The following is a 20647-nucleotide window of genomic DNA, read 5'->3' on the forward strand; positions in this document are numbered from 1 at the left end:
CTATGCAAAGGGAGTCGACGCTGAATGTAAACAGGAGGATAAACACACTTAGTCGATAACGCATCTGCGGAGAGGACTAGAAACCAGTGATGGGACGATTGATACCGGAGCTCCGATGACGTTTGTTTTGTTTGTTTAAGTACCACTGATCTGACACTATGTACCCCCCCGATGCTCGTTTCAAAGTAACTTTTACCAACATGGTCAATGACGTCTGAAGATTCGTTTTATCACGTGGTTTTTCAAATCGTGTGTTGCGACTTCCCCCTGATTTCGCTCTGGGTTCTGTTTGCTTTCATCGATTCCAAATTGATGAATATTATGGAGGGGGGGGGGTAAAAAATACGTCAAAATGAACACGCTGCTTTTCATTTGCTTGACCAGCAGATGTCACTAATGTACATTGTGTTTAAAAGCTCAGAGTAATGAACTGTTTTCAACACAATTTGGTAAAAGCCCCCTTAAAGCTTCGGAAAGCCTCGGTTTTCCCATCACTACTATAAACTACACAACAAAACACTTCTCCAAACACTCAGTTCATTCGATATCCACCTTGATTAGACCCAGATGAGCCTACTTATGGTGTGTGGCGGGGGGGGCGGGGGGAGTAGTCCTTCCCTTCAGGAAACAGGAAGTGGTGGTGTCGGGTGATAGGTGGAGAGTCATGAAGTGGGTTGGGGGATGTTCTACATGGGTCTATGGTCAAAAGTATTGTTCTATATAGGGGATAGTATGGCATTTGGGATGCAGGCTTAGCACCAGACAAATGTCAACTTATGTAAAGGAAAAATAACACAACTAGTGCACTTAGTAGTGTCTGTCTGATGATAAAGGGGACGCTGCTCTTTCACTTTCTGTTGATTAAAAAGTTGAGTGTTGCCTGAATTTATTGATGAGGATTATCACGGTATACTGCATTTTACATTTTATTAATAATGTGTGATACGCTTGATATTAGTTGAAATTATATCGAGATTACATCTCTGTTCCAGTCTGTGGTACTGCTGTGTAGATGTGTCAGTCTCTCTCTCTGTTCCAGTCTGTGGTACTGCTGTGTAGATGTGTCAGTCTCTCTCTCTGTTCCAGTCTGTGGTACTGCTGTGTCAGTCTCTCTCTCTCTCTGTTCCAGTCTGTGGTATTGCTGTGTAGATGTGTCAGTCTCTCTCTCTGTGTTCCAGTCTGTGGTACTGCTGTGTAGATGTGTCAGTCTCTCTCATTGTTCTAGTCTGTGGTACTGCTGTGTAGATGTGTCAGTCTCTCTCTCTGTTCCAGTCTGTGGTACTGCTGTGTAGATGTGTCAGTCTCTCTCTCTCTGTTCCAGTCTGTGGTACTGCTGTGTAGATGTGTCAGTCTCTCTCTCTGTTCCAGTCTGTGGTACTGCTGTGTAGATGTGTCAGTCTCTCTCTCTGTTCCAGTCTGTGGTACTGCTGTGTAGATGTGTCAGTCTCTCTCTCTGTTCCAGTCTGTGGTACTGCTGTGTAGATGTGTCAGTCTCTCTCTCTGTTCCAGTCTGTGGTACTGCTGTGTAGATGTGTCAGTCTATCTCTCTCTGTTCCAGTCTGTGGTACTGCTGTGTAGATGTGTCAGTCTCTCTCTCTGTTCCAGTCTGTGGTACTGCTGTGTAGATGTGTCAGTCTCTCTCTCTGTTCCAGTCTGTGGTACTGCTGTGTAGATGTGTCAGTCTCTCTCTCTCTGTTCCAGTCTGTGGTACTGCTGTGTAGATGTGTCAGTCTCTCTCTCTCTGTTCCAGTCTGTGGTACTGCTGTGTAGATGTGTCGTTGAGCAGACAGATGCTGGTGACAGGAGACAACATAGGACGAGTCTTATTGCTGGGCATGGATGGACACCAGGTACAGTACTATATATTTATACTGTAGTCTACACTATAGCTACAGTACTGTATAGTATATTTATACTGTAGTCTACACTATAGCTACAGTACTGTATAGTATATTTATACTGTAGTCTACACTATAGCTACAGTACTGTGTAGTGTATTCATACTGTAGTTTACGCTATAGCTACAGTACTGTAGAATGTATTTATACTGTACTATAGCTACTGTACTGTATAGTGTATTTATACTGAAGTTTACACTATAGCTACAGTACTGTAGAATGTATTTATACTGTAGTTTACACTATAGCTACAGTACTGTAGAATATATTTACACTGTAGTTTACACTATAGCTACAGTACTATATAGTATATTTATACTGAAGTTTACACTATAGCTACAGTACTGTAGAATGTATTTATACTGTACTATAGCTACTGTACTGTATAGTGTATTTATACTGTACTATAGCTACAGTACTGTATAGTATGTTTACACTGTAGTTTACACTATAGCTACAGTACTGTATAGTATATTTATACTGTAGTTTACACTATAGTTACAGTACTGTATAGTGTATTTATACTGTAGTTTACGCTATAGCTACAGTACTATATAGTATATTTATACTGTAGTTTACACTATAGCTGCAGTACTAAATAGTATATTCATACTGTACTCTACACTATAGCTACAGTACTGTATAGTATATTTATACTGTAGTTTACACTATAGCTACAGTACTATATAGTATATTTATACTGTAGTTTACACTATAGCTACAGTACTGTAGTTTACACTATAGCTACAGTACTGTAGAATATATTTACACTGTAGTTTACACTAGCTACTGTACTGTAGAATATATTTATACTGTAGTTTACACTATAGCTACAGTACTGTATAGTGTATTTATACTGTACTATAGCTACAGTACTATATAGTATATTTATACTGTAGTTTACACTATAGCTACAGTACTGTATAGTATATTTATACTGTAGTTTACACTATAGCTACAGTACTGTATAGTATATTTATACTGTAGTTTACACTATAGCTACAGTACTGTGGAATATATTTAAACTGTAGTTTACACTATAGCTACAGTACTGTATAGTATATTTATACTGTAGTTTACACTATAGCTACAGTACTGTGGAATATATTTATACTGTTGTTTACACTATAGCTACAGTACTGTATAGTATATTTATACTGTAGTTTACACTATAGCTACAGTACTGTGGAATATATTTATACTGTAGTTTACACTATAGCTACAGTACTGTATAGTATATTTATACTGTAGTTTACACTATAGCTACAGTACGGTATAGTATATTTATACTGTAGTTTACACTATAGCTACAGTACGGTATAGTATATTTATACTGTAGTTTACACCATAGCTACAGTACGGTATAGTATATTTATACTGTAGTTTACGCTATAGCTACAGTACTGTAGAATGTATTTATACTGTAGTTTACGCTATAGCTACAGTACTGTATATTATATTTATACTGTAGTTTACAGTATAAACTCCAGAGGGATGTACTGTTAACATGTAATGTACTCTTTCAGTAGTTAGTTAGCATGTACAATTTGAAATGTTCTATATTTTGTTCTGTTTTCATGTTCTGAGTATAAGACAATTCTGTTAATATTCTGCCCTTTAAAAAATGCATGACTTCATTAGACACCATTTTGACAGTTCCAATGATCTCATTTCATTTACTGACGCTGTTCTGTAAGATGCTGTTAAACCATCTGCACCCTCCTCCTCCTCCTCTTCCTCACAGGTCTTCAACGAGAAGTTGCACAAGGCTAAAGTGACCCATGCTGAATTCAACCCCCGCTGCGATTGGTTAATGGCGACAGCGTCCGTTGACCACACGGTGAAGCTATGGGACCTGAGGAACATCAAAGACAAGAACAGTTACCTCCACGAGATGATTCATGACAAAGCTGTTAACTCGGGTACTATATCAAAAGCTCTACGGTAACTCTCTCCTATCCTACATTCAGGAGTGTTTACCTCTTGACCACTGTGTCGTAGAGTTAGGTAACTCTCTCCTATCCTACATTCAGGAGTGTTTTCCTCTTGACCACTGTGTCGTAGAGTTAGGTAACTCTCTCCTATCCTACATTCAGGAGTGTTTACCTCTTGACCACTGTGTCGTAGAGTTAGGTAACTCTCTCCTATCCTACATTCAGGAGTGTTTTCCTCTTGACCACTGTGTCGTAGAGTTAGGTAACTCTCTCCTATCCTACATTCAGGAGTGTTTACCTCTTGACCACTGTGTCGTAGAGTTAGGTAACTCTCTCCTATCCTACATTCAGGAGTGTTTACCTCTTGACCACTGTGTCGTAGAGTTAGGTAACTCTCTCCTATCCTACATTCAGGAGTGTTTTCCTCTTGACCACTGTGTCGTAGAGTTAGGTAACTCTCTCCTATCCTACATTCAGGAGTGTTTACCTCTTGACCACTGTGTCGTAGAGTTAGGTAACTCTCTCCTATCCTACATTCAGGAGTGTTTTCCTCTTGACCACTGTGTCGTAGAGTTAGGTAACTCTCTCCTATCCTACATTCAGGAGTGTTTTCCTCTCTGACCACTGTGTCGTAGAGTTAGGTAACTCTCTCCTATCCTACATTCAGGAGTGTTTACCTCTTGACCACTGTGTCGTAGTAAGTTATCAGTACTAGTAGGACAAGACTGGTGCAAATTTGTTATTCAATTTTTAGCTTGATAACATCTACCACGTTCATCAGAAGGGATACATGCTTTTTAACAACATTTAACCCTATAGATTATCTTTCTCTCCCCTCTCCTCTCTCTCTCTCTCCCCCTCTCCCTCCCTCCCTCCCTCTCCCCCCTCCCGCCTCTCTGTCTCCCTCTCCCCCCTCTCTGTCTCCCTCTCCTCTCTCTCTCTCTCCCCCTCTCCCTCCCCTCTCCCTCCCTCCCCCCTCTCTGTCTCCCTCCCTCCCCCCTCTCTGTCTCCCTCTCCTCTCTCTCTCTCTCTCCCCCTCCCTTCTCCCCTCTCCCTCCCTCCCCCCTTTCTGTCTCCCTCTCCTCTCTTTCATTCTCCCTCCCCCCCTCTCTCTCCCCCTCTCTCCCTCCCCTCTCCCTCCCTCCCCCCTCTCTGTCTCCCTCTCCTCTCTTTCTTTCTCTCCCCTCTCCTCTCTCTCTCTCTCCCCCTCTCCCCAGCCTACTTTAATCCAATGGACTGCTCCAAGCTCCTGACCACGGACCAGTATGACCAGATCAGGGTGTACTCCTCTTCTGATTGGTCAACTCCTCAGCAGATTATCCAGCACCCACACAGACAGTTTCAGCACCTCACACCTATCAAGGTGAGGAATGTGGGGTGGATGGGGTGGGTTTATGTGTGTGTCTCTCTCTCGTTGACTCAAAAGCTTCATCTTCAATCGTTGTTTGTGTCTCCAGGCCTCGTGGCACCCTCTGTACGACCTGATGGTGGTTGGACGGTACCCTGACGAGAGGGTGTGTCCAGGTGCCCTGAGGACCATCGATATCTATGATGCCAACACAGGAGAGCTGGCATGCCAACTACTGGACCCCAACGCCCCTGGCATCATATCTGTGAGTACACATTACAAATTTAGCCTTAGTTTAATGTTAGCCTGTAGCCTTAGTTTAATGTCAATGTTAGCCTGTAGCCTTAGTTTAATGTCACTGTTAGCCTGTAGCCTTAGTGTAATGTCATGTTAGCCTGTAGCCTTAGTTTAATGTTAGCCTGTAGCCTTAGTTTAATGTTAGCCTGTAGCCTTAGTTTAATGTTAGCCTGTAGCCTTAGTTTAATGTTAGCCTGTAGCCTTAGTTTAATGTTAGCCTGTAGCCTTAATGTTAGCGTGTAGCCTTAGTTTAATGTCAGTGTTACCCTGTAGCCATAGTTTAATGTCAGTGTTAGCCTGTAGCCATAGTTGAATGTCAGTGTTAGCCTGTAGCCCTAGTTTAATGTAATGTTAGCCTGTAGCCTTAGCTTAATGTCAGTGTTAGCCTGTAGCCTTAGCTTAATGTCAGTGTTAGCCTGTAGCCTTAGCTTAATGTCAGTGTTAGCGTGTAGCCTTAGCTTAATGTCAGTGTTAGCCTGTAGCCTTAGCTTAATGTCAGTGTTAGCCTGTAGCCTTAGCTTAATGTTAGCGTGTAGCCTTAGTTTAATGTCTTCAATTATGTATTTGTGCTGCATTAATGTTCAAGCCATCATTGGGTCAAAAATAATGTCCATTTTTACATCTCTGCACACCTTCCTTTCCAGGTCAACAAGTTCAATCCAATGGGAGATGTTTTAGGATCTGGAATGGGTGAGTCTGTGTTGTAAATACTGGACTATGTTTGTAGTCTCGGCACCCAGGATCAAATCATCTAACTATGTTTGTAGCTGGAAATATTCTAAAGCGTTTGATTCTTTTGCTAAAAATCAGTGTTCAACTTGGGAATTGGGTGCCAGCCCTGGTCAAAGGTAGTGCAATATATAGTGAATAGGGCTCTGGTCTAAAGTAGTGCACAATATAGGGAATAATGTGCCATTTGGGACAATAAGGCTTTTGTGTTCCAACCACAGGAGTGAACATCCTAGTGTGGAACAGAGGTGAGACATTGGCTGGTAAGCAGCAGAGAGGAGAGCTACAACAGGAAGCAGGAGTCCAGGTTGGCAGAGGTAGAGGCCAGCGGAGGAGAAGAGGTGAGACTCGGAGGAGGGAGGATGAGGACGACATTGGGAAGCTGAAGAAGAAGCTGTCTTCCTCCTCGGTGACCAGAGCCAGAACATCCAGGGACAAACAGCACAACAGCCAGACACAGAAGGGTCCAAATAAATAAACGGGGAGAAGGAGAGAGAGGTTTTTTTTGTGATGTTGGAAGAGTTATGTAGTTATGTCTATGACATTGTCACCTACAGGTAACTGACAAAATAAAGGAAACACCAACATACAGTGTCTTAATAGGATGTTGGGCCACCACCAACCACCAGAACAGATTCAATGCTCCTCGGTATATATTCTACAAGTGTCTGGAACTCTATTGGAGGGATGAGACACCGGTCTTCCATGAGAAATTCCATCGTTTGGTGTTTTGTTGATGGTGGTGGAAAACAATGTCTCAGGCGCTTCAGAATCTCCCAAAAGTGTTAAATTGGGTTGAGATCTGGTGACTGAGACACATCCTCTATGTTCCTTTGAGAGCCCTCTTTCAGTCACTGAGATCTGGTGACTAAGACACATCCTCTGTTACTTTGAGAGCCCTCTTTCAGTCACTGAGATCTGGTGACTGAGACACATCCTCTATGTTCCTTTGAGTGCCCTCTTTCAGTCACTGAGATCTGGTGACTGAGACACATCCTCTATATTCCTTTGAGAGCCCTCTTTCAGTCACTGAGATCTGGTGACTAAGACATACACTCTATGTTCCTTTGAGAGCCCTCTTTCAGTCACTGAGATCTGGTGACTAAGACACATCCTCTATGTTCCTTTGAGAGCCCTCTTTCAGTCACTGAGATCTCTTCTTCTAGCCATAATGGGCAACTGGGCATTTTTATACGTGACCCTAATAAGCATGATGGGATGTTAATTTGTTAATTAACTCAGGAACCACACCTGTGTGGAAACACCTACTTTCAATATACTTTGTATCCCTCATTTACTCAAGTGTTTCCTTTAATTTAGTCAGTTACCTGTCTGCATTTGTCATCTGTTACCTTTTTCTTGTTCAAATCATGTGTTTTTATTGAAAATGTTCCATTCCCATTGTTATAAACAGGGACAATCGTGACTTTGACTCCACACAACATAACATCCACAGATGTTTAAAATATGTCTCAACATTGATCACTTTTCTACAGTGTTTCAATGATATATCTTGTGTTTCAGATGTTTTATTATACCTCTGTTTCTGGTGATAAATTGTTACTTTTTATAATCTTTTTATACTGTATTAAAAAAGCGAATTTTGATCTTGAACTTGATTGTGTATTTATTCTTCACCTTAAACCGATGAATAGTTAATCTGGTCCCTTAAACTGATGAAAAGTTAGCCTGGTCCCAGGTCAGTTTGCGCTACCTTGCCAACTCCTGTCTTACCAACTGGTATTTTTTTTTTGCAATACAGCACGAACAAATCTGGGACCAGGCTAATGAACAATCTGTATTCAAATCTAAATAAATGTTGTGATGGCTTCCGGTCTACGCAGTTCGTTGACTGTAACATTAGCTAAACGTTTCAGCACCTCTCCCCATTTCTCCTGGTCCTCCTCTCTCTCCTGGAGCTTGGCCTGCTGGGCAGAGTAGACTATTTATGGGCTATTTTGGCTATTTACAGATGGGCTATGTACAGGTGCAACGATCTGTAAGCTGCTCTGATAGCTGATACTTCAAGTTAGTGAGGGAGATATGAGTCTCCAGCTTCAGTGATTTAGTGACAGCACCACAGATTCACTGGCAGCATCAGCTGAGCTGGGTCGTCACTAGTTACCACAGCCACAAAGTGATCGCCTAATTATACAATTGATCTTCTTAAAACGTGATTTTAAACCTAACCACACTAATAAGCGTATGCCTAACATGCTGTCTACACCGGGATGTTGATTTTGTCCATCCACACCAGACATGATCAGGACATGCAGGCTGAAATATCAAAACTCTCAACCAACTATATTAAATTGAGAACAGGTGGAAACACATGAAACGTTCATGGATATTTAGCTAGCTAGCTTGCTGTTGCTAGCTCATTTGTCCTATTTAGCTAGCTAGCTTGCTGTTGCTAGCTCATTTGTCCTATTTAGCTAGCTAGCTTGCTGTTGCTAGCTCATTTGTCCTAATTAGCTCGCTAGCTTGCTGTTGCTAGCTCATTTGTCCTATTTAGCTCGATAGCTTGCTGTTGCTAGCTCATTTGTCCTATTTAGCTAGTTAGATTGCTGTTGCTAGCTCATTTGTCCTATTTAGCTCGCTAGCTTGCTGTTGCTAGCTCATTTGTCCTATTTAGCTCGCTAGCTTGCTGTTGCTAGCTCATTTGTCCTATTTAGCTAGCTAGCTTGCTGTTGCTAGCTCATTTGTCCTATTTAGCTAGCTAGCTTGCTGTTGCTAGCTCATTTGTCCTATTTAGCTCGCTAGCTTGCTGTTGCTAGCTCATTTGTCCTATTTAGCTCGCTAGCTTGCTGTTGCTAGCTCATTTGTCCTATTTAGCTAGTTAGATTGCTGTTGCTAGCTCATTTGTCCTATTTAGCTCGCTAGCTTGCTGTTGCTAGGTCATTTGTCCTATTTAGCTCGCTAGCTTGCTGTTGCTAGCTCATTTGTCCAATTTAGCTAGCTAGCTTGCTGTTGCTAGCTTATTTGTCCTATTTAGCTAGCTAGATTGCTGTTGCTAGCTCATTTGTCCTATTTAGCTAGTTTGCTGTTGCTAGCGCATTTGTCCTATTTAGCTCGCTAGCTTGCTGTTGCTAGCTCATTTGTCCTATTTAGCTAGTTAGATTGCTGTTGCTAGCTCATTTGTCCTATTTAGCTCGCTAGCTTGCTGTTGCTAGCTCATTTGTCCTATTTAGCTCGCTAGCTTTATGTTGCTAGCTCATTTGTCCTATTTAGCTAGTTAGATTGCTGTTGCTAGCTCATTTGTCCTATTTAGCTAGCTAGATTGCTGTTGCTAGCTCATTTGTTCTATTTAGCTAGTTTGCTGTTGCTAGCGCATTTGTCCTATTTAGCTCGCTAGCTTGCTGTTGCTAGCTCATTTGTCCTGTTTAGCTAGCTAGCTAGCTGTTGCTAGCTCAATTGTCCTATTTAGCTAGCTAGCTTGCTGTTGCTAGCTCATTTGTCCTATTTAGCTAGCTAGCTTGCTGTTGCTAGTTCATTTGTCCTAATTAGCTCGCTAGCTTGCTGTTGCTAGCTCATTTGTCCTATTTAGCTAGCTAGATTGCTGTTGCTAACTCATTTGTCCTATTTAGCTAGTTTGCTGTTGCTAGCTCATTTGTCCTATTTAGCTCGCTAGCTTGCTGTTGCTAGCTCATTTGTCCTATTTAGCTAGCTAGCTAGCTGTTGCTAGCTCAATTGTCCTATTTAGCTCGCTAGCTTGCTGTTGCTAGCTCATTTGTCCTATTTAGCTAGTTAGATTGCTGTTGCTAGCTCATTTGTCCTATTTAGCTTGCTGTTGCTAGCTCATATGTCCTATTGTTAGGGTTGCGTCAATTCAATCTGGTATAAGGATAAGTATGACGATGAGTCACCAATTGTATGCTATGTATTTTTTATTAACTAAGTAATAAATGGCAAATGCAACTTTCGTATATACGGGTTCCCTGTACCACCCCGCACCACCCCGCAGGGTAGAACAGAGAACTAACTTGTTCCTGACAAAGATATTATAATATACTCTGACAGAGATAGTTCCCGCTTCCGAGCCGGCCTGTCAGAGTAGAGACTGGGCGTGGTTTAGACTCACCCAGCCTCTTGCCGGCGCTCAGGCTAGTCCTAGCCTCTTTGCGCGCTTTGGTGTCCCGGCGCTGTTGCTGTGTAGATTACGCTCCCTCACCCCAGAGACTGAGGTCAGACAGCTCTGCAACAGTGTCTGTGCTATTTGCACCTGCATACAAAGCCCACTGTTCTCGCTCAAGGCTAACCACAGCTTCCCAGCACACTTATCTGGGGCTAACTGTTACTTCCAGCACACACACACAGATACCCAGGCGCCCAGGCCAACAGTTGCTAATATTCAATCACATGTGATATAATATTGGGTTATAGTGCATAACTCAGAACCTCACACTATTTAGCTCGCTAGCTTGCTGTTGCTAGGTCATTTTTCCTATTTAGCTAGCTAGCTTGCTGTTGCTAGCTCATTTGTCCTATTTAGCTAGCTAGCTTGCTGTTGCTAGCTCATTTGTCCTATTTAGCTAGCTAGATTGCTGTTGCTAGCTCATTTGTCCAATTTAGCTAGCTAGATTGCTGTTGCTAACTCATTTGTCCTTTAGCTAGCTAGATTGCTGTTGCTAGGTCATTTTTCCTATTTAGCTAGCTAGCTTGCTGTTGCTAGCTCATTTGTCCTATTTAGCTAGCTAGCTTGCTGTTGCTAGCTCATTTGTCCTATTTAGCTAGCTAGATTGCTGTTGCTAGCTCATTTGTCCAATTTAGCTAGCTAGATTGCTGTTGCTAGCTCATTTGTCCTATTTAGCTAGCTAGATTGCTGTTGCTAGGTCATTTTTCCTATTTAGCTAGCTAGCTTGCTGTTGCTAGCTCATTTGTCCTGGGATATAAACATTGGTTTGTTTTTGTACTTGAAAACAAGATCCTTTTTTTCCCTGGATCTTTTGTAGAATTTTGACCCATTTTGAGTCACACAAAATCTTGTTCTCTACTCCGACAATTAACCCACAGATAAACGGGGGAAATGTAGTTTCTAGTAATCTCTTCTTCTTCTTCTGTGGACTTTATGTGTGTCAGTTGGCAACCAACTTTAAGGTGCATCACCACCACCAACTGGACTGGAGTGTGGACCTCAGTTCAGCTTTCTATCCACTCTATTTAATTTATTCCATATTAAGGGTCCTAACCTAGGAACTAAAATATTTGTCTCCTTCTCAACTTTGCCTGCAGTTTTCTCTCTCTCCCTCCCTTCCTCTAACCCCTCCCTCTCTCACTCCCTCCTTCCCTCCATCTAACCCCAGCCCTCTGGCAGAACCAGGAAGTCCCTCCCCTTCACAAACTCTCTTATGTGGAAACGAAACTGATCTGAGTCTCTCTGTCGTCTGTCTGTGTGAGAGTGAACAACCGTCCAAATGGCTCAACAGGGAGTTCTGCTGGACCAGGACCAGTTCTGTTGTTCTGTCTGTCTGGATCTACTGAAGGAGCCGGTCACCATCCACTGTGGACACAGTTACTGTAGGAGCTGTATTGAGGGCTGCTGGGATCAGGATGTTCTGAAAGGGGTCTATAGCTGTCCTCAGTGCAGACATACCTTCACTCCAAGGCCTACGCTGATGAAAAATAACATGTTGGCTGAGGTGGTGGAGAAACTGAGGAAGACAGGACTCCAGGCTGCTCCCCCTCCTGCTCTGTGCTCTGCTGGACCTGGAGATGTGGCGTGTGATTTCTGCACTGGGACCAGAAAGCAGAAAGCCCTCATGTCCTGTCTGGCGTGTCTGGCCTCTTACTGTGAGACTCACCTCCAACCTCACTATGAATTTCCTGGTTTCAAGAAGCACAAGCTGGTCAAAGCCACCGCACAACTACAGGAGAAGATCTGCTCTCATCATGACAAACTGCTGGAGGTTTACTGTCGTACCGATCAGCAGTGTATCTGTTATCTGTGTACAATGGATGAACATAAAGGCCATGATACAGTGTCAGCTGCAGCAGAGAGGACTGAGAAACAGGTAAGACCAGAACAACTTGTTGGTGACTGTCTGATAAACAAAGAATTAAAGATACAGTAGGAACTAAATCTGTTTGAATATGAGATCATTCAAATGAAATGGATCCACAAATATGAACACAAACCTTGAGTATATAGATATGTTAACCCAGATTCTCCAAATGTATCACCATTTTCTAAAGTCAAACACTATTATCATTCTGAATGGCCTTTTATGAGTCCAAAGTTCAGTCTCAACCCCTTGATACATGTAGGCCTACCATAAAAACTATAATCATTCACATAGCAACATAATATCATATTGTAAAGGGACTTCCTCAGGATTGTAGACCTTCCTCTCTATGGGTCCTATGTCACATTACTATACTATTGATCTACTGGACTAATAAAGCTTGATAGCTCATTGAAGAGTGATTCTCCACAGAGGCAGCTGGGGATGAGTCAGCAGAAGGTCCAGCAGAGATTCCAGGAGAGAGAGAAGGAGCTGAAGGAGCTCCAACAGGCTGTGGAGTCTTTCAAGGTGAGTATTGTTGACCAGAGGAGACACACCATTTCACTTCTCTCCTCCAATCAGAGAGGGAGAGGGATACTTATCCAATCCCACTGACCCCACTGTTGGGAACAGGCTGTCTGGACCCCTTTCAGAGAATAGACTGTATAATGTCCCAGCGGGAGATTAACCCAGGTCTATCGTGGGAGAAACCAAAATCTTGACCGTTACACCAAGAGGACATTCCCTATTGGACCGACACTGATTTAGAAGTAGCAGGCGGGGCTACCTCATCACATAACCATGAGTAACCATGACTGACTCATGTCCCCTATGCATTAACATGGAGCTCTCTCTCTATTCAATTCAAAGATCTTTATTGGCTTGGGAAACATATCTTTACTATGCCAAAGCAAGTGAAGTAGATAATAAACAATCATGAATGAACAGTAAACATTACACATTTATTTTCAAAAGAATAGAGACATTTCAAATGTTATAATTCAAGTGCAAACAGAGTGAGTCGTGCGCCAGACTGAGTTCTGGAGGTGAAATGGAAATGAATGAGGGAGAGTTAAGTGAGGTAGAAGGTGTGGTGAAGAGTTCAGAACCAGAGAAGTATTTGGTCATACGAGATTTGACTTCAGAAGAGTTCCAGGGTGTGTTGAGTGGTGGTGTCCCGTCCTCCCAGGTCGTTGGCATGGTGCAGGAGCAGATAGGGTCAAAGTAGTGGAATGGGGTAGTGGGTTTTTAATGAGTGTAGGGTTAGTTGGCATGGTGCAGGAGCAGATAGGGTCAAAGTATGCGAATGGGGTAGTGGGTTTTTAATGAGTGTAGGGTTAGTTGGCATGGTGCAGGAGCAGATAGGGTCAACGTAGTGGAATGGGGTAGTGGGTTTTTAATGAGAGTAGGGTTAGTTGGCATGGTGCAGGAGCAGATAGCGTCAAAGTAGTGGAATGGGGTAGTGGGTTTTTAATGAGTGTAGGGTTAGTTGGCATGGTGCAGGAGCAGATAGGGTCAAAGTAGTGGAATGGGGTAGTGGGTTTTTAATGAGTGTAGTGTTAGTTGGAAGGGTGTTTTATTAGTATTATCATAAAGAGGGAAAGATTGAAGTGTAGGGTCATTGAGGTTGGACGGGGTTGGGGGGGTCTATTAGAAGTTAGTAGGACTCTTTTTTATTTTCTCAGAAGTTCTGAGTTAGGTAGGAGGATTTAGAAATGGTGTAAACCGTGATTGAACACACTCCAGCACAGTAGGGGGCGCCATGCACCTTTAACGTTGGTTTGCGGACCGCCATTATATCATAGAAGAAGAAGTTGGTCTGTGAGGGTTTTGTGGTTCCTGAGGAGGGCTGCTATTCTTTTTTATTTTGGTTTTCAAGTATTTTCAGAATTTATTAAAGCCAAAGCTAAAGCTACCCTAAACAATTCAATATATCAGTCAATATATTTTCTCTGTGATTTGTTGTTTTCCCGTCAACCGCTCCATCGCATCTTAACCGTGTTACCGGGCGGGCACTAGGACCCGGGGGAGGCTGCTGCTGCAGAGGCTGCTGCACCGGTAGTGACGTCAGTCCTACTTGTAGCTCATTGCGGTCAACGTCAGCTGTGGCTCGAGACTGCTAGCTAACGGTTAACGGAGAGGAAAAGACTCTGACAGGACACATTCATGTAGATAGGCTATGATGGCAATTTGTGGTAAGTTACAATAGAGAGAGAGACTTTTCACTACTATAGACTTTGGTCAGAATTAAAGCTTTGTTAACCAATACGTTTTTATGTGAGGCTGCCGGTAAGTTACAGTGTAACAGACGTTGTTAGCTAGCTAACGGTAACGTTAACGGTGTCTTTTAAATTCCACATAAGTTATGTGGCGATGATATCTAGATAACGTTGTATTTAATGTAGTTTTACTATCTGTACCAGGCTATAAATGACACAGATGATATCTAGTTAACGTTGTATTTAATGTAGTTTTACTATCTGTACCAGGCTATAAATGACACAGATGATATCTAGTTAACGTTGTATTTAATGTAGTTTTACTATCTGTGCCAGGCTATAAATGACACAAATGATATCTAGTTAACGTTGTATTTAAGTTTACATGTGAGTCATTTAGCAGACACTCTTATCCAGAGCCACGAGGGTTAAGTGACTAAATCTGCCTAAAAAAGGTGATTTACAGATTTTTCACCTAGTCTGCTACTTAACACCAAGAGGTCCAGGAGGGGAGACAAGTTGTTATTTTCCAGTTCCGTCCTAAGAACAGGTTTTAGTGGTCAAATAAAAAGGGAGACATTTTTTGGTGCCATTTAGGGGAAATGTAATTCTAAGGATCATTCCAGTCAGAAGAGGCTCTGTGAAGGTTCGTTTCAATTCATTTGCTATGGCCTCGCTAGTGTTCCAGCTCAGACAACGTTCTTTGGCCGTTTGGACTCGTTCTATTGTCCAGCCTACTAGGACTCAGGGGGCAGAGGCTGGGTCTAGCTCTGCTACGGGGCAGGCTAGTGGAGGGGGTACCAGGAGGGAGGAGAGTAGAGCAGGACCAAGAGGTGTTCTGTACCTGTCTGTCCAGGAGGGAGGAGAGTAGAGCAGGACCAAGAGGTGTTCTGTACCTGTCTGTCCAGGAGGGAGGAGAGTAGAGCAGGACCAAGAGGTGTTCTGTACCTGTCTGTCCAGGAGGGTGGAGAGTAGAGCAGGACCAAGAGGTGTTCTGTACCTGCCTGTCCAGGAGGGAGGAGAGTAGAGCAGGACCAAGAGGTGTTCTGTACCTGCCTGTCCAGGAGGGAGGAGAGTAGAGCAGGACCAAGAGGTGTTCTGTACCTGCCTGTCCAGGAGGGAGGAGAGTAGAGCAGGACCAAGAGGTGTTCTGTACCTGTCTGTCCAGGAGGGGGGACAAGGCCTGGGGGACCTGGAGAACAGGGTGGCAGCGTTCTGACTCAATGAGGTGCAGAGTCTCTCTCTCTCTCTCTCTCTCTCTCTCTCTCTCTCTCTCTCTCTCTCTCTCTCTCTCTCTCTCTCTCTCTCTCTCTCTCTCTCTCTCTCTCTCTCTCTCTCTCTCTCTCTCTCTCTCTCTCTCTCTCTCTTCCCCCCCCCCCCCCCCCCCCCCAGAGTTATCAGTGTATCTTCAGACTTACCCAGCATCGTTGTCCGTCCTCTTCAGTACTTTCGCGATGTGAGTAAGACTGTGTCTGAACTGAGAGAGAAACTAGAAGACTTCCTTAAAGGAGAATGGACCAAGATCTCCACTACAGGTGTGTTGAAAACAATAAGAACATCAACTTTAGACCATTGAAAGTTCACTACTAGTCATATACATGTGGAATATGGTCTGATGATAACATTCCCTCTCTCTGTCAATGTGTTTGTGTGTCTGTAGTGAATATAGTGGATGTTGTACTGCCTCCAGAGCCCAAGACCAGAGAACAGTTGTTACAATGTGAGTCTCTTTATTGTGAAGTAACTAACAGTCTCTTTTTACTGACACTCCTAACAATCCCTCTAGAAATATATAGCAATAGTAGATCTAATCAAAGACTGGGTATCTATCTGACTCCTCATATTTCTCTGATTTGATCTCTGCTGTGCTCTAATCAAAGACAGGGTAGATACAGTATCTGACTTAACTTATTGTTCTGACTCCCCTCATTGGTCTCTGCTCTGCTCTTCTCCCAGATTCCTGTCAGCTCACACTGGACCCAAACACAGCACACACACGCCTCTCTCTGTCTGAAGGGAACAGGAAGGTGACCTATACAGACCAAGTCCAACCATATCCTGACCATCCAGACAGATTCACCACCTACTGTCAGGTTCTGTGTAGAGAGGGTCTGTCTGGACGCTGTTACTGGGAGGTGGAGTGGACTGGTGATGTTGTTTATACAGCAGTCTCATATAAAGACATCAGCAGAACAGGGACAGATGTTGTATTTGGATACAATGACAAGTCCTGGAGTTTACAGTACTAGTGGTGATTATTGTTTCAGACACAATAATGTTGAGACTAAAGTATCAGGCCCTCAGTCCTCCAGAGTAGGAGTGTACCTGGATCACAAGGCAGGTACTCTGTCCTTCTACAGTGTCTCTGACACAATGACCCTCCTCCACAGAGTCCAGACCACATTCACTCAGCCCCTCTATCCTGGGTTTTGTTTTGGGTTTTGGCTCAATGGTACTGCTGAGCTGGTTAAACTGTAGTAGGGTCCACATAGATACTAGTCATGCTGGTGTAGTCTATAGCTGAGCTGGTTAAACTGTAGTAGGGTCCACATAGATACTAGTCATGCTGGTGTAGTCTATAGCTGAGCTGGTTAAACTGTAGTAGGGTCCACATATATACTAGTCATGCTGGTGTAGTCTATAGCTGAGCTGGTTAAACTGTAGTAGGGTCCACATAGATACTAGTCATGCTGGTGTAGTCTATAGCTGAGCTGGTTAAACTGTAGTAGGGTCCACATAGATACTAGTCATGCTGGTGTAGTCTATAGCTGAGCTGGTTAAACTGTAGTAGGGTCCACATAGATACTAGTCATGCTGGTGTAGTCTATAGCTGAGCTGGTTAAACTGTAGTAGGGTCTACATAGATACTAGTCATGCTGGTGTAGTCTATAGCTGAGCTGGTTAAACTGTAGTAGGGTCCACATAGATACTAGTCATGCTGGTGTAGTCTATAGCTGAGCTGGTTAAACTGTAGTAGGGTCCACATAGATACTAGTCATGCTGGTGTAGTCTATAGCTGAGCTGGTTAAACTGTAGTAGGGTCCACATAGATACTAGTCATGCTGGTGTAGTCTATAGCTGAGCTGGTTAAACTGTAGTAGGGTCCACATAGATACTAGTCATGCTGGTGTAGTCTATAGCTGAGCTGGTTAAACTGTAGTAGGGTCCACATAGATACTAGTCATGCTGGTGTAGTCTATAGCTGAGCTGGTTAAACTGTAGTAGGGTCCACATAGATACTAGTCATGCTGGTGTAGTCTATAGCTGAGCTGGTTAAACTGTAGTAGGGTCCACATAGATACTAGTCATGCTGGTGTAGTCTATAGCTGAGCTGGTTAAACTGTAGTAGGGTCCACATAGATACTAGTCATGCTGGTGTAGTCTATAGCTGAGCTGGTTAAACTGTAGTAGGGTCCACATAGATACTAGTCATGCTGGTGTAGTCTATAGCTGAGCTGGTTAAACTGTAGTAGGGTCCACATAGATACTAGTCATGCTGGTGTAGTCTATAGCTGAGCTGGTTAAACTGTAGTAGGGTCCACATAGATACTAGTCATGCTGGTGTAGTCTATAGCTGAACTGGTTAAACTGTAGTAGGGTCCACATAGATACTAGTCATGCTGGTGTAGTCTATAGCTGAGCTGGTTAAACTGTAGTAGGGTCCACATAGATACTAGTCATGCTGGTGTAGTCTATAGCTGAGCTACAGTTAAACTGTAGTAGTGTCCACATAGATACTAGTCATGCTGGTGTAGTCTATAGCTGAGCTGGTTAAACTGTAGTAGGGTCCACATAGATACTAGTCAGGCTGGTGTAGTCTATAGCTGAGCTACAGTTAAACTGTAGTAGGGTCCACATAGATACTAGTCATGCTGGTGTAGTCTATAGCTGAGCTGGTTAAACTGTAGTAGGGTCCACATAGATACTAGTCATGCTGGTGTAGTCTATAGCTGAGCTGGTTAAACTGTAGTAGGATCCACATAGATACTAGTCATACTGGTGTAGTCTATAGCTGAGCTGGTTAAACTGTAGTAGGGTCCAAATAGATACTAGTCATGCTGGTGTAGTCTATAGCTGAGCTGGTTAAACTGTAGTAGGGTCCACATAGATACTAGTCATGCTGGTGTAGTCTATAGCTGAGCTGGTTAAACTGTAGTAGGGTCCACATAGATACTAGTCATGCTGGTGTAGTCTATAGCTGAGCTGGTTAAACTGTAGTAGGGTCCACATAGATACTAGTCATGCTGGTGTAGTCTATAGCTGAGCTGGTTAAACTGTAGTAGGATCCACATAGATACTAGTCATACTGGTGTAGTCTATAGCTGAGCTGGTTAAACTGTAGTAGGGTCCAAATAGATACTAGTCATGCTGGTGTAGTCTATAGCTGAGCTGGTTAAACTGTAGTAGGGTCCACATAGATACTAGTCATGCTGGTGTAGTCTATAGCTGAGCTGGTTAAACTGTAGTAGGGTCCACATAGATACTAGTCATGCTGGTGTAGTCTATAGCTGAGCTGGTTAAACTGTAGTAGGGTCCACATAGATACTAGTCATGCTGGTGTAGTCTATAGCTGAGCTGGTTAAACTGTAGTAGGGTCCACATAGATACTAGTCATGCTGGTGTAGTCTATAGCTGAGCTGGTTAAACTGTAGTAGGGTCCACATAGATACTAGTCATGCTGGTGTAGTCTATAGCTGAGCTGGTTAAACTGTAGTAGGGTCCACATAGATACTAGTCATGCTGGTGTAGTCTATAGCTGAGCTGGTTAAACTGTAGTAGGGTCCACATAGATACTAGTCATGCTGGTGTAGTCTATAGCTGAGCTGGTTAAACTGTAGTAGGGTCCACATAGATACTAGTCATGCTGGTGTAGTCTATAGCTGAGCTGGTTAAACTGTAGTAAGGTCCACATAGATACTAGTCATGCTGGTGTAGTCTATAGCTGAGCTGGTTAAACTGTAGTAGGGTCCACATAGATACTAGTCATGCTGGTGTAGTCTATAGCTGAGCTGGTTAAACTGTAGTAGGGTCCACATAGATACTATACATGCTGGTGTAGTCTATAGCTGAGCTGGTTAAACTGTAGTAGGGTCCACATAGATACTAGTCATGCTGGTGTAGTCTATAGCTGAGCTGGTTAAACTGTAGTAGGGTCCACATAGATACTAGTCATGCTGGTGTAGTCTATAGCTGAGCTGGTTAAACTGTAGTAGGGTCCACATAGATACTAGTCATGCTGGTGTAGTCTATAGCTGAGCTGGTTAAACTGTAGTAGGGTCCACATAGATACTAGTCATGCTGGTGTAGTCTATAGCTGAGCTGGTTAAACTGTAGTAGGGTCCACATAGATACTAGTCATGCTGGTGTAGTCTATAGCTGAGCTGGTTAAACTGTAGTAGGGTCCACATAGATACTAGTCATGCTGGTGTAGTCTATATCTGAGCTGGTTAAACTGTAGTAGGGTCCACATAGATACTAGTCATGCTGGTGTAGTCTATAGCTGAGCTGGTTAAACTGTAGTAGGGTACACATAGATACTAGTCATGCTGGTGTAGTCTATAGCTGAGCTGGTTAAACTGTAGTAGGGTCCACATAGATACTAGTCATGCTGGTGTAGTCTATAGCTGAGCTGGTTAAACTGTAGTAGGGTCCACATAGATACTAGTCATGCTGGTGTAGTCTATAGCTGAGCTGGTTAAACTGTAGTAGGGTCCACATAGATACTAGTCATGCTGGTGTAGTCTATAGCTGAGCTGGTTAAACTGTAGTAGGGTCCACATAGATACTAGTCATGCTGGTGTAGTCTATAGCTGAGCTGGTTAAACTGTAGTAGGGTCCACATAGATACTAGTCAGGCTGGTGTAGTCTATAGCTGAGCTACAGTTAAACTGTAGTAGGGTCCACATAGATACTAGTCATGCTGGTGTAGTCTATAGCTGAGCTGGTTAAACTGTAGTAGGGTCCACATAGATACTAGTCATGCTGGTGTAGTCTATAGCTGAGCTGGTTAAACTGTAGTAGGATCCACATAGATACTAGTCACGCTGGTGTAGTCTATAGCTGAGCTGGTTAAACTGTAGTAGGGTCCACATAGATACTAGTCATGCTGGTGTAGTCTATAGCTGAGCTGGTTAAACTGTAGTAGGGTCCACATAGATACTAGTCATGCTGGTGTAGTCTATAGCTGAGCTGGTTAAACTGTAGTAGGGTCCACATAGAT

General features: G+C 43.1%; 2 protein-coding genes and 1 long non-coding RNA gene across 5 annotated transcripts in view; all 3 read left to right on the forward strand.

The window, feature by feature from the left end:
* Positions 1 to 7820, forward strand: part of LOC120035710 (DNA damage-binding protein 2-like) — a 32049-nt gene extending 24229 nt beyond the window's left edge. For both annotated transcript variants that reach the window (XM_038982274.1, XM_038982275.1), the window contains exons 6-11: positions 1751 to 1850; positions 3643 to 3820; positions 5050 to 5195; positions 5290 to 5445; positions 6122 to 6167; positions 6428 to 7820. In XM_038982274.1, the coding sequence (XP_038838202.1) occupies positions 1751 to 1850; positions 3643 to 3820; positions 5050 to 5195; positions 5290 to 5445; positions 6122 to 6167; positions 6428 to 6684 (883 nt within the window). In that variant the 3' untranslated portion in view covers positions 6685 to 7820. The remainder of the gene's footprint in view (positions 1 to 1750; positions 1851 to 3642; positions 3821 to 5049; positions 5196 to 5289; positions 5446 to 6121; positions 6168 to 6427) is intronic.
* A 3558-nt stretch (positions 7821 to 11378) lies between these two features.
* Positions 11379 to 15281, forward strand: LOC120035717 (E3 ubiquitin/ISG15 ligase TRIM25-like). 2 transcript variants are annotated; one of them, XM_038982284.1, is made up of 3 exons: positions 11382 to 12217; positions 12641 to 12736; positions 15232 to 15281. In XM_038982284.1, the coding sequence occupies exons 1-3, from the start codon at positions 11621 to 11623 to the stop codon at positions 15244 to 15246; spliced, it is 708 nt and encodes a 235-aa protein (XP_038838212.1). In that variant the 5' UTR covers positions 11382 to 11620; the 3' UTR covers positions 15247 to 15281. The 2 variants fall into 2 exon arrangements, with proteins under 2 accessions (XP_038838211.1, XP_038838212.1); XM_038982283.1 differs by lacking the exon at positions 15232 to 15281 and having other exon boundaries at positions 11379 to 12217; positions 12641 to 12838.
* A 553-nt stretch (positions 15282 to 15834) lies between these two features.
* On the forward strand, positions 15835 to 16398 carry LOC120035730. The gene is made up of 3 exons (XR_005474263.1): positions 15835 to 15962; positions 16088 to 16147; positions 16384 to 16398. It is a non-coding gene; the product is annotated as an uncharacterized LOC120035730 (long non-coding RNA).
* The last annotated feature ends 4249 nt before the right edge of the window (positions 16399 to 20647 follow it).

The sequence above is a fragment of the Salvelinus namaycush genome, unplaced genomic scaffold (assembly GCF_016432855.1).
Source record: "Salvelinus namaycush isolate Seneca unplaced genomic scaffold, SaNama_1.0 Scaffold11, whole genome shotgun sequence".
Classification (NCBI taxonomy): domain Eukaryota; kingdom Metazoa; phylum Chordata; class Actinopteri; order Salmoniformes; family Salmonidae; genus Salvelinus; species Salvelinus namaycush.